This window comes from Diuraphis noxia, unplaced genomic scaffold (genome assembly GCF_037042655.1).
Source record: "Diuraphis noxia isolate RWA-SAM2 unplaced genomic scaffold, SU_Dnox_SAM2 contig0002, whole genome shotgun sequence".
NCBI classification, from domain to species: Eukaryota; Metazoa; Arthropoda; class Insecta; order Hemiptera; family Aphididae; genus Diuraphis; species Diuraphis noxia.
The window spans coordinates 54,127,936-54,142,178 of record NW_028301712.1 but is presented as its reverse complement, the minus strand read 5'-3'; the positions used below and the strand labels follow the sequence as shown (position 1 = coordinate 54,142,178).

At 28.1% G+C, this 14,243-nt stretch overlaps 3 protein-coding genes across 5 annotated transcripts; 2 read left to right on the top strand and 1 right to left on the bottom strand.

Annotated features, from left to right (window-relative positions):
• The first annotated feature begins 709 nt into the window (after positions 1-709).
• On the top strand, positions 710-5,825 carry LOC149058675 (uncharacterized). The gene is made up of 2 exons (XM_089219451.1): positions 710-1,111; positions 5,399-5,825. The coding sequence occupies exons 1-2, from the start codon at positions 1,006-1,008 to the stop codon at positions 5,566-5,568; spliced, it is 276 nt and encodes a 91-aa protein (XP_089075577.1). The 5' UTR covers positions 710-1,005; the 3' UTR covers positions 5,569-5,825.
• Positions 5,826-6,549: 724 nt separating this feature from the next.
• LOC107169425 (SUZ RNA-binding domain-containing) lies at positions 6,550-9,486 on the bottom strand. Its single transcript, XM_015519155.2, has 5 exons — positions 9,068-9,486; positions 8,803-8,858; positions 8,554-8,725; positions 8,413-8,492; positions 6,550-6,756 (listed from the first exon to the last, which is right to left on the bottom strand). Exons 1-5 carry the CDS (start codon positions 9,143-9,145, stop codon positions 6,627-6,629), a joined length of 516 nt encoding a protein of 171 aa, XP_015374641.1. The 5' UTR covers positions 9,146-9,486; the 3' UTR covers positions 6,550-6,626.
• Positions 9,487-9,651: 165 nt separating this feature from the next.
• On the top strand, positions 9,652-13,818 carry LOC107169416 (uncharacterized). Of its 3 annotated transcripts, none has more exons than XM_089219450.1 (2): positions 9,652-9,773; positions 12,503-13,818. In XM_089219450.1, exon 2 carries the CDS (start codon positions 12,543-12,545, stop codon positions 13,590-13,592), a length of 1,050 nt encoding a protein of 349 aa, XP_089075576.1. In that variant the 5' UTR covers positions 9,652-9,773; positions 12,503-12,542; the 3' UTR covers positions 13,593-13,818. The 3 variants fall into 3 exon arrangements, with proteins under 3 accessions (XP_089075576.1, XP_015374632.2, XP_015374631.2); XM_015519146.2 differs by having other exon boundaries at positions 9,662-9,821; XM_015519145.2 differs by lacking the exon at positions 9,652-9,773 and adding an exon at positions 10,905-11,309.
• Positions 13,819-14,243: the final 425 nt, after the last annotated feature.

Sequence of the window (14,243 nt, the reverse complement as noted above, 5' to 3'; positions counted from 1 at the left end):
AGACATGTATAGTACAACTATTATTGCAGTACAAGTGCAATATGGAAACTATGTTTTTTCTCCAAGAAACGGTTATTGTCGACAGTAAGCGAGAATTTGAAAATTATGAAAAAAAAATATGCTCCGGGCCTAGTAGTAGGATATACATTTTCAATTTAAGTTTCGGACCAGCTCAAGGCGAAAAAATAACCCATTCAGATCTCTATAGTAGGTATACTTTTGTGATTATAGTAAGTTAAACTAAATCATAAGATGTCTGACGAAAAAAAACCAGAATTTTGATAGGCTAGTGGTTTCCCAGTTTGATGTAGGTACATGATATGGTCCATCATGATGGACTCCTTCACTCCTTTCACTGTAGCAGTTTCTTGTAAGCTGCTGCACGTCCGCGCCTGCGCAGTCAGACATAATATTGTTGCCTACAATATAATAACGTTAAAGTATAATATAGGCAGATATGTACATATATTACCATAATATAATACGGTACGAGGTGCAACATTACAATTTATAAATTATTATGTGATGAACAGCGTATACGGCGGGAAATCGTATGTAACATGATTTTATCATAGACGGCTAGCGTTTATTGGTTTTTAACACGGGTCGTTAAGGCCAATTTACTAATTAATAATCAAGGTCGACACAAGCGCGCGCATACTACATATTTCTTACATTAATATACGTGCGATAAGATCGTATATCAAAATATCAAAAATAGTTAGGTATACCTACAGTCGACACATAGTTTTATGCGTTGCAGTCGTATACCTACATGAAATACCAATGTGTAAAAACCATCGAAAATCAATTTAGACGTACCTACCTACCATTACCTATCTCGAGTGCCTTTGTATAATCTGCATATAAACGCTTTTCCGCTGCCGTGTCGCCAGTTAAGTTATAATGATATTGGGTTTACGCACTTGTTAATCACGCAGAAAGGTATCAATTCGTTTTGGGAATATTTTATGCGCCTGTGACGAACCGTAGATACCGTTCAAAATGCGAATCGGTGGCAGAACGTTCCATCAGCTGCAATCATTAATCGTTGTTTTCAGCGCCGTTGCCGCGATGTCCGTGCACGGCTTGCGAAACGTCAGGCCCGATGGTACGTATATTACCTATATACCTTTAACATTATGGAATGTGGAGATAGTAACACAATGTAATTCCCGACAGCAGTTGAAAGTTACCGTTATATATACCTACCTATAGTAATATTATCCATTAGACATATCTAATAACAAAGGCATAACTTAGAGTATATATTATTTGGTGGAGGGGATCAGTCTGTAGTTAAACTAAAAATCACTAAAATGACACTATTGCCAACTAGGTTAAATATCTAAGGGATGATACCCCCTCCCCCCCAGATTACGCCAATGCCGATAGTAAATTTTACGGTTGTTACTTGTTGTTGTTGTTGTTGTTCCTCTTCTTCTTATCCTTCTTATCTTCTTCTAGAAGTTGTTCATTTTCTTTTACCTTTTTTCGTTGTGACAAAAATGCATGTATAATTTTTTTTCGAATCAAAATTTCAAAAAAATAACTTCCAAGTACTTATTCTGATCAAAAAGTTTTGAGTGAAGAGAGTCACCTAGCCACGGATAGATATAAGTGTATGTATAACTATATCGTGGACGCGAAGATAATATTAAAAGTATTGGACTCAAGATTTACTATTTAATAGGATGATAGGTAAATATTACGTGCCTAAAAAAGTGAAAGTCAGTAAGTAGTAAAGTGACAAAGTGTTCATTATTAATAATGTATGAAGATATGTAGTAGATATTAGAATTTTAACTCTTTTAGTCCACACTAAATGGGGTGGGTGTTAATAAAAATACTGTACCTCATTAAGTCATAAGATTTAATAATTTTCACCATCGCCTAAGTCCGGATAGTACACTTTACAAAATATCCGTTGACAAATGTATATCATTTTACCTAAACAGAAAAAATAACGTTAGAATATATATTGTTGAATAAATTTTACTTGTTATATATTATATTATATATTCAAATATATTTTATTTCCTTTATTTACGTTATTTTTTACATAAAAAGGTTTACGCTATCCAAAACTCCAAAGATTATCACTCAAATTCTTCAAAAAATGATTTAATCTATTAAAGTTAATTACGTTTTATATTTAATAGAGAATAAAAAAAAAACCCAAATTGTGATATCTAGAAGTCAAATGTAAATGGCTGTTAGCCTAAAACCATCAAAAACTTCCCTATAAAAAAAATATGACAAAAATGCCTCTACAAATTATTTTAGTCACTATAATGCTATTGAAAACGATCTACAATTATTTTTATTCTTCTTCGATTTTCAAATACCGATTACGACAAAACAGACCTGTTACTATCTATATCACTATCTTGTACCTACTAATGTTTCTCGTTCTCGTACCTATTCCAATATCCAATCTCTGCTAAACTTTTTTCAACTTAATTCAATTACCTTTGTTTTAGTCTGCGTAGTTGTTTTTCCATACAGGGCTACTATTTTATGACCACTTTCATCAAACCATAGGTACTTTTAATCTTCTTAGGTTCTCATAAAATCCTTCTATATTTCAATAAGTATTGCAACTATGTCGGAGTCTTTATATAACTGTCGTAGTATATTAATTCTTACTATATATTTTTAGGTGATACTATTTTTTACTGTCCGTAGATTCTTCTTTCAAAAATTACTATTTTGTCATCATTTTTTTGTGGTTGGCCATACCTACTTAAAATGCATACCTACAGAAGAACTACTGGCCTGATAAGGTATATTACCTTGTAGGTATATTGTGATTTTTGATTTAAGTGACACTTAGGTATACGTAATAGCATTTATTCGTCGAAGTTGTTTTAATTTTAATTTCTTCCTGATTATTATTACCTATATATTTTTTCTTAACGCACTAAATAATTGAAACTATATGTAGGTACTGTTTCAAATTTATAATTCTTGATTTCTGGATGTCCACTGTGTTCCCCGTGACTATCTCTATTAAATATCTCATTATCATCATATAATTTATCTTACATTAATTTATCGTAGGTAGTCCAATGTCTGTATGTCTAAATGTCATTATTTATTATTATTTATTAAGTCCTTAATTTGTACCCATTTTTACTACATGAATATATAAACCCTAAAATAATAATATCGTCTACGTATGCTAGCATTCGGTCTCTATTAACTGAATCGTATACCTATTTATATAATATAGGAACCTACAAATTACAATAAGCAGCATATTATGTAATAGAAGTCTTGGTCAAATACATCATGCATAACTGCAGTTCAACTGTGAAGATATAAATAACTCAGTGGCGATGGTTTTTATTGTTAAACAACATAATCTTGGTGCTGTATTATTCATTATAAGCATACAAAAATAAATTGAGTATAATATTAAAAAGTGTTTAGTTTTTTATTAGGGAAGTGGGCTCTCGGTTTTAGATTTCTGACAATGATCAAATAAATAATATTTAACTTCCACTGAATCAAATAGAAGTACATATAACTGCACAAGGTACAATCTTGTAAAAAATACTTTTGAAATTGTATTTAAATACAGATACAAATACATCCTTTCAGAAACTATTTAAAATACATTTTTTTTTTAAGTACCTATTTAAGTTACAAATACAAATACTTGAAATGTATTTAAATACTTTTCAGATACTTTTTTATTTTACCTTTTAGTATAGTTAGTTCACCAAATTAATATTATTTATCTAATTAATTTATATTTAAATTTTGTAATTACTAATTTAAAATTGTCGTGTTACATTCAATTAGGTATTATTAGAAATATTATGTGTACCAATTTCTTAAATGTACACTGAAAAATTAAAATAAATAAAACTAGTCATATTATAGCAATTCTTTAATATTAGGTTGCCAGGTAGGTAAACAGTAAACATTTGTTAATGAAATATTAAAATTTTGTAATCCACAATCGAATCAAACACAGGCAATAAGGAACAGGGGTTTTCAACATTTATGATCGAACAACTTTTATAAATAAAATATTATAACAATTTAAAAAAAAAATACGCGACAACTATAACGAATAATTCGTGTTTGAATTTTCAAATACAATTACATCCAAGACAGCATTTAAAATACTTTCCAAATACTTAAATACTATAAAAGTATTTAAATACATTTACTCAAATACTTTAAAACGGTGACTAGGAACATGAATGATGAATACATGATGATAGTTAAAACTTATAATGTAGGTAGGTACTCGCATACAGTACACAGCCATACAGGTACACATCTTCGATGTCGAAACACTATAAGGTGTACCTATACCTATTACCTACTAAGACTAACCCACTAACCTTTAGTATTCCCTAAACGGTTTCCGATCACCAATTCAAGAACGTTATCTCTATCTCCCCCCCCCCCCAAAAAAAAAAATCGCAAAAATATCAAAATGTATCATTTATTTATTTTATTCGTTTTGCATAGGTGAGTTAGGTATCTCATAATTTTCCAAGTATTAATGAGTAAGACCGTATCAGTAATTACTTGAAAAAATTGCAAGTAGAACAGAATAGGTACCTCTGACTACTTCAAACGAATTCTGTAGGTACAAAAATGATAAAAATCAAAATTCGATTAAATCATACACGTAATAGCACTCATCACAAATTAATTCATTGCCCTTAATATATTAAAGCTATAATAGAAAAATTTAGTTTAGGCATTATAATTGTATTCATTAGACACATTATGTTATTGTTATAAATAAAATTACCAACCCTTGTTTTGTCAATTTCAACTTCACTATATTAGCAATTTAAGGGGTTCGGTATAGGCAGTTTTAATGACATTTTGATAAAAATTTAAAACATAATTCTTTAATATATTTCATAATAATTCAGTTTTTTTCTAGTAGTCTATGAAAACATTAACAATAGTTATTGTGTAATTATGAGATTATATATATATATATATAAAAACAGTGTAGGGTGGAACAAACCAACGAGTAAAATATTTACTACACAATCTAAATTAATAAATTATTAAAATCTGACCACTCTCCAAGGCGCGAGTTTTTTTTATCAGACATTTTATTAATCAAAAATATAGTTTGTGAGTAATCCTCTTAAGTTACAGATTTATGACACATTCTAAGAGCTCCTTTTGAAAATAAACTGTAATACTTATGTAATACTAAGATTTTTAGATTGTATATGATTTATGTGTTACTGGATGAAGTTTATGTATAAATTAAATTACTCATATTTAAGAAAATACAATTAATACCCCATCATCTCATTAAATTTAAAAATACTGAAATAGCTGACAATTCAATCTCCAAATTATTACTTAATATTGTTCAATTTTCAAATACAATTTTTGTATATTATAGGTCCATGCGATCCAGGAGAATTAGTGTTTGTGGGTTTTTGCAACTTGTGCTTGTGCAATTCTCAAGGTATGCCAAATCAACTTTGCGCTACATCATGGTGCCCAGTTAAAACACCATTACCACCCAGAAACAGTATACTGTATTCAAGCACAAATAAACCATTCACATAATGATCATCAATTACCATCCATATGGAATGTAATACTGTAAATGTAAAATAAAATACCTATTATTGTGTATGTTACTAAAAATAACTGTTGTAAGTTTAACAAAATACATGTAAATTCAACAGGTTTAATTTATTGTCAAACTCTGTGTAGGATTACGATAAAAATAGACACAAAAATATGTTCACAGCAATTATATAACTATAGGTTTAATATAATCTCTTAACCATGTAATAAAATATTAAAATTATACATGTTAATCACTCGTTTTTAAATTTATTTAAAAAAATATGTATATGTAATATGTATATATATACATATTTATATAAGTAAATTATAAAGGTAATAGTCCTAGTCCTATACATACTTTAATACCTTCACCATATTCATTTACATCACTTAAGAAACGAAAAACTAATTTACAATAATCGATAAATTTTAACAATATCATTGAATTTATTAAAACTTGAACGAAAATTAACAATGATTCAAAAAAAAGAACAGTCCCTAGAAATTAGATGTAAAATTTGAATATTGTCTTCGATAAATTCATATTTAAACAAATTTGAATAGTTAAAAATAATAGTTTATAAGTTTGTTGAGTTGATTAATATTGGCTACACAGAAATTACTACAAAACAAATTTTTAAATATGTAGTTAAGAATGTTTTAAAAATACTTAATTTTAATTGATCAACAAAATAAAGTGCGTCAATTGAGCACGCGGCTTTTTATTTACATTTAAATTTACAATCATAGAAAAATACCTCTGACTGAATATATAATGGAAATATTATAATGCATCAAGCATTTATATCTGACTAGATCTTGTCATAGATGAAAAGTTTTAACTTTCAAATAGGTATCATTAGGATAGAAATAAATATGTTTTTTTAATTTTTTGCCACAGATATTGTGTATTCCAGAGGTATTATCATTATCGTGTTCTTAATATTTACAACTGGACATTATAAAAGTATAATATAGATTATAGTTATTTTATTATGAAATTCCTGCACTTAAAAAAAATTATTTTATATAATTTTTCTAAATTGTTAGGGTTAGCTTCGATGGTTAAAACCTTTGGTATTATCAGGCCCTCGGGGCTGTCGAATAACATTGTCTTCAACAGCAACACGAACTATGGGCTGTCGAAGCACTTCAAATTTCATACTACCTGAAGAACTGGCCCTAAAAATGAAAAATAATAATACATATATAATAAAAATAAAACAGAGAGATATTGTCTTGAGTTTTGAGTTCTAGTTTTAATATAACAAATATAAGAATTTATATTAGTTTTACTTTTTATCATTATATATATATTATATATTATAATATTATATATTATATATATTATATCCTTATATACTTTAAGATGATAAAGGAACTTCAAAATTTATACTATTCAAGTATTGTTGTTACCTAAATATTAAATAGCATGGCTGAAGTTAAAATTTTAAAGACAAAATTTCTAAAATGAAGAAAAATAATTTTGTAAATATTTATTTCTTAACGCGTTTTATAGTTGTAAACTAATCGTTTTAACCTTGAAAATAATAATTCAAAAATGTCCTTTCAAATTATTGGTTCAAAATATTCTAAATAAGTTCATTTGAATTACTTGAAATTAAAATAAGATTTGTTTTCAAGTTATCTTGAGTATATAATTTAATTTTATATTTTAGGAATGTTTGAAATTCATAAAAAAAATTAGCTTATTGATAGGAAACAGTCCAATATGTAACCTCTAACATTATTGAATATAACATCTTCAAGTTATAGTACTGTCAAGGCTACAATAAATACCAATTATCTACTAATGATGAAATTTTCAAATGTTATTAATTGTATAGTAAATAAGACATTTAACTGTTTAACTAAAAGTATATATAGACAATAAGTTTAAGTTATTTAAATTTATAATATAAATATAAAGATTCAACACTTCATTTTTGTTAATTAAACATGTAACATTGTTTGGAGTGTTAAAACATGTATGTATTTTTATAACTCTTGCGAGTTTTGACACAAAAAAATATATTCATCTTAAGGATTTTTAAAAATTAGTGGGTGCATTGTTAACTTCCATCTCCTTGTTACTTACAATGTGAACTTTAAAATGTCATCCTAATCAAAAATATTTGACTATAGAAAAAATGTTCTTTATGATTATTAAATAGTTAGGTTTTTTTTTCATCTAATACTAACTTATTTCTAAAAATAGGAGTAATATAATATTATAGTATTATATACCTACTAAGCAAAAAATGTTAATACTCTATAAGGTTCTCACTAAATTAATAACTATCACAATACAACAAGGGTAGATAATTATTTTTTAAGATAGTTCTGAAAACTTTAAAAAGTATTTGAAGTTCCAGATTTTTTGTTTAACTAATTGATTTATGTGTATGAAAGAAAAAATCAGCATTAAAGTAAAATATACTAGGCCAATATTTATGGTGAATTTTCTTTCTGTTCTGAATCTAAATTATTGACAATCCCTGCAATATTATGGTGAATACAAATTTAGGGAATAAAGTAAACTAAATCTCATACTATTAGCTGAATACTTACAAATCAAAGATTCAATTAATTTATTTAGTATTGATACCAACAAATATTTAAATATATAATTTATACTTAGTATATTGAACTATAATACATTTCACAAAGATAATAAGTATATAAAATATACTTATTGAGTTCTTCAGCAATTTAGTAATGAATTAATATTCTAATTCAATCATTCAGTCATGTCATTGATAGATACTACATTAACAATACTATAATAAATTAATCTACTAAAGAATTGTAATTATTACATAAACTGTTTAAAATTACCCTTCATCGTCAGCATTCAACTCTTCTTCGCGTTCTTCACCCATGATTCGTAATCTAGCTTCTGCATACTCTTGTTTTCTCTAAAGTAAAATTTAATTTGTTGAAGAATTGTATGTAATAAATGTTCATTCAATTTCATACTTGTTCCAAAGATTTAACTTGTACTTTGGGTTTATCAGCATTTTCATTTACAGCATTATCCTTCTGCGGTCGTTTCAGTATTTTAACAGTGGGCTGTTGAGGGATTGTCATCTGTTGATGATGATTATATGACAATTGTAAGCCAGGGGGCAATATTACAACATTGCTATTGCTAAAAATGTTTGCACGGAAAAATATTTTATATATCCAAAAGATACACACGACTAAATAATGTTTAAAAATAGTCACTTTTCATTTTTGGTAGCGGACGCCAGTTGCATTTTTTTTATCTGAGTGCTAAGAACCTATATAAAAAGGCAAAAATATAAGGAATCGTTAGATGACAACAATGCACGAAAACTAGATATTATAATCTGTAGGTGCAACCAGCGAATTTGTCAGGTCTGTAAATATTTCAAACAGACACGACAAATCGATCTAGACAGTGGGCCAGCTGACCGACCCACCAGTCTCGGCGGGGAAAAATAGTAACACCACAAATACGACTACTTACAGACGGATCGTCCAGAGCTTCCCAGCTTTCGTAGGGTTCGGTTGTGCCCGGGTCACAAGCCGCCATTATATTGTACATACTAATCACTCAGCGCGGGATCGGATGTTGTGCGTGTGCGTTTTACCACGAAGTCCGCTGGCTAGAGAGTCGAGGCATAGTTGGCGGGAGCAGAAAAAAAAATAGTAGCTATAAATAATATCGACGATGTACGATGATCCGTCTGAATTTGTCGAATGCCGGAATCACGTAAACGTTAATGTTATAATTATTAATTACCGTTCGACACGAGAATAAAATGTTAAAAACTAGTCCGACAATCGGAGGTAGGTACACAATGAATAATAATGATTAATAAATACAGAATAATTATATATTGTGATATAATAGCAGTCTCGGCCCGAGCCCGAGGCCCGACGACAATTTTGACAACACGTCGAGATTACAAGCCCAGGTCATGGAACAGACGGTAGTCGTCCGTGCGTTTCAATTTTTGCATTTTGGTTGGCAACACGCATTTTGTTTTTTTTCGTTTTGGCCACCAACCGACCAACCGCCGTCCGCCACTACAGTTCAAACTGTTCAAAGTCTGAAGTTTAAAATTTTGATAACTGAATTTTACTACGACGATAGCCACCTGTCCGCTGTCCAGTGTCCTGTCCTGCCGGACGTCTTGCCCACCTAGCCGAAGTCGTACAAACTACAAAAAGTATGTAAAACAACACAATAACACAACCCATCGTTGATGATTCAAACAGTTAAGTACAAACAAACCAATTATTCGTAATAAATTGACTCATTTACACATTGGCTTGATACTGCGGCTATTTAGACGTTACAAAATGAATGTTAACGAAACATAATTAGATAGTGATATAACTGGTTACTAGGGCGTGAATATAAATCATGAATGTCTAAATGTCCTTAAAACACAACAAAATGCCTATAAAAGATCCGATTTAAACATTTTATGCACCTGTGAGTAGAAATAATCAAAACCTTCAAAAAATTGCACTTAAAATATTTTTTGGTGTAGGTAATGTGAACGAAAAAAATAAAAATAACTACACATAAATCTTATTGCATTGCTTTAATAGTTTTAATGCGTAGACGAGAGGTATTCAAACTTTTTCATCCCGTGGCTCCTTTGGGTGTTTACAATATTTTGACGGCTCCCAAATTATGAAAAAATTGAAACAACACACGGATCAATATGACCAATATGTTATATGGGTGATTATAACAGTGACTTTAGTACAAGAAATAAAACTTCGAATGGGTGTGTCGTTTTCATTTCCATAATGATTGCAAATAATATTTATAATAATTAGGGAACGGATTTGAATGCAAATTGCATTTTTTTCTGAATGTCCGAAAACATTGGTTTCCAAGCAAAAAGTTAATTTCATACACCAAAGAATTAAAAAATGTAACTTTTATTTTGCATTTTTTGAAATTTTTAGTGCATTTTGTGGTTTTTAAGTCATTTTTTCCACATTCATTCTAAATTATTATTAATAATTATACAAGACCTAGGTAAGATGTCGGTTTCAGGTGCTTTAATGTAGCTCCCTTTGCTAACTCTCGAGACGCACAGTTTGAAATTTGAATACCTCTGACATAGACAAAGAAAATGTACTTTAAACGTTGGGCGATGTCGGTATGCGAAAAGTTATGATACGATTTTAGCACATTTTGTCTTGTGGGTAAATGTGTGTGGCGATCTAATGTCGTTTTTGAAATTCAGTTGTTACCCCATTAGCCATTATTTACGTTTAATTCGTGTTATGTGCAACCTTATTCATGGATAAAGATTTTCTTTATCTATATTTATTATTTTGTAATCTGAATTCTGCGTCATTCCACATTTTGACCAATCTAATCTTCAGTTTTTCCTGTACTTACTACTTGGTTCATTTGTCCATTGTCTATTAGTCGTTACTAATTAACAATCAATCGTTATTTTGTAAAGTATTTACTATATTTTAGTTATTACTTATTTTAAGTCTACTGTCTAATAAGTAATATATACTGTGGAACAGTGCTCATTGATTTATTTTGTACCGACTATATTACATTTACGTTTAACTTAACAGTTCAGAAGTTGATTATCGGATATATTTTCCATAATCTATTCCTGAGTGATCAATAAAAATAACCACAATTTTATTATCTGATAATTATTATCCAGTGTTTTCTATTGTGTCAACTGTGATTCAAACACTCGAGTCTCTTTCACTTGTTGGTGAGTGCACTTATTCTTAAGTCTGATAAATTTAAATTTGTTATTACTACTCAATAGGTACCAAATAACCTTTACAATATTTATTAAAGTCCATTGTGTATTTAATAATTATGGAGGTTACTATTAGTGAACATTTAAATCTCTTTACAGTAATAGTGTTATTGCAAAACAAAAAATTAGATTCAAATAAATACAAAATGTCAGATACCTAATTAATTAATAATTATACCTAATCATTATTTTTTTTTTTGTAAATTTTAAGTAATAAAGTATATTATTCAGTAATATTAATAAAATGTTATTTAATTTTTTCAATTACCTACTTAATATTGTATTATATAATATGAGATAGGTATAATATCTAAGAACAATAGAACAAAATTACTTTGAAGTGTAGGTTTTTTAAAACAGCTTCTCAATTGATTAAATTATTATGCTACATTAATAATAATTTAATTTATGAATATTAGACCTTCTATTCTAAGTTATTTTGACCTGTTATTATATTATTTTCCAAAAATCTCAAAACTATGTTTAAAATATTTTTCAAATAAACAGTCTTGTTCTTGTTTCTTATGATAATAAACATATTATTCATATAGTTGTTCATTTAAATTAATTATTTGTGTACATTTTTCACTTATTTATTTTTAATCAATATCATCCATATTACTTAATACTTAAGAGGACACTACACTCGCATTTGTTGTCTCAATCTTGCATGTGCATAACATGTTAAATTTTACACTCAGCAGATCACGTTTAACTCCGTTAGTTTAGAATTTAGAGTGAATTGACCTCTTATAAAAAATAAAGATTGTTATGATAATATTAAAAATAAATGTTATTTAAACATTTGAAATTCACTAATAATAGGAACTTTCTTAATTCATTCATTAATAAAGTGAACTTATCTTAGTTGTATTATGATTTTAACTTAAAAATTGTTAATATTTATGTTTTAGTTACTATAAATAATCAGAACTTGTTTGCCTCAAAATACCTATAACTAATTTAAACAATATTCTTAGTTCTTACACAAATTTTAAGTAATAGTACAATGTAAATTATATATAAAGCTAATGGTCCATGTCGCCGAAGCTATAAAGATCAATAAGAAAATAAAAAAATATTCTTACATTTTCTAGATATATTATAATTATTTTGTTTTTAATCACAATTTTTTTTTTTAGGTCCAAACAAATTTAACAAGTATATAAATATTGCATTATCATGGCACCCAAACCAGTATCGGTTCAAAATCGAAACAAATCTAAAAATAGCATTTTTATAAAAAAACTTAACCGCTGTTTAGTGATCAATAATAATTTGCGTAAGCGAATTGAAGAGTTATCTGAAGAAAATAAAAAATTATCAAAATCTAGGAATAGTATGTTATTAGATAAATTGGAGTTGCAAAATGAAAATAACTCAATTAGAAATTTAAATATTCAACTGAATGCTAAGCAAAATATTATGCATAGAAAACTTGGTGTACTTGAACAAACAATACAAAGCTGTATACCTTCATTAGTAACTATGTCACAATGTTTCCCATCTATGTTAGAGAATGTACATGAAATGAGTAAATTTGAAGTTAAAGACTTTAACAAGGAACAGAAGGAAAAACAGATTAAAACTGTAAGACCTATGATTCATGGTTTAACTATTAGTCAACCAACTGTTTCATTAAAGCAATTTGATATGTCGCCTATCATTGAAAGCCCTAGTTCTAGTTCTGAACCAACGCCAAAAAAGCCACGAAGATCTAGTTATAGAAGCTCACCTCATTGTAAACCCAGTATGGAACCTTATGTAAGATTAAAAGATGTCGCAGCTATGTTGAAAAACTCCAAAACTGTTGAAAGCCCTAAACGTCAATCAAATAAAAGTTTAGGCGAAGGCCCGAGTTGGTTGAATACGCAAGAAGATCAAATCCAATTTTCTAACAGCAATATTGATGCAACAAAATATGTTAATACTTCTCCTAGATTAATGATATCCGACAAAGTTCAAGCTCATGTGCCAATAATTGCTTCTACTTCAAGTAGTAGTATGGATAATACATTTAATGAAATTGAAGAACGTCACAGTGATTTATTATCTCCTATTGATTCAAGTATGCTGAAAAACATTACTTGTCGAAAACGTAATAAACGATCAAGTGAAATAATCAATGCATCAGATATGAATGATTCAATCTCTTCAACAAGACCAAGTAGATCTGCTACGAAGAAGATTAACTACAAAGAAAAGAGCCTTGGATGTAAACTCAGAAGATAATTAAATTATAATATATTATGATAATTAAATTATCTGAAAATTAATTAAGAAAATGTATTTAAAATGCTACAGTGTGTATCTATTATTTGTAATTTTTAGTTATTATCAAAAAAAAACACTTTTTTTTTACTTATGATTTGGTGTATGTTTTAATTCTAAATTTCATCATTATGTATATTTTATTTGATTAAAGGAAGTTAATAAATAAAAAAATATTTTACAATTATTTAGTAAATTTTAGTAATTATAATTAGTTTGGATTTCAATTTTCTAGTTTCTGGATAAGAAAGTCAAGAATTGAATGTATTGAATATAATAACTATCAAGAGATAAAGTAGACAGTGAAGTGTAATGCTAAGGGCCAGTTGTACCGTCTACGGTTAGATTTCGATTATGCTTATAATCAGCTGATAACAGATATTTAACCAAGCAAATTCGGCCGATTAACTTAAATCGGAGATGGTACAACTGGCCCTAAATCATCCTCAATTTAAATAGAAATATACTAATATATTTATATAACATCATTATTATATAAAAAATAAATTTAAGATAAATTACCATATTGTAATAAGATAACATTAATACAAAATTACACAAGTAAACAACAGTAATATAAATTCATAAGTATTGAGTTAAAATATTTTAATT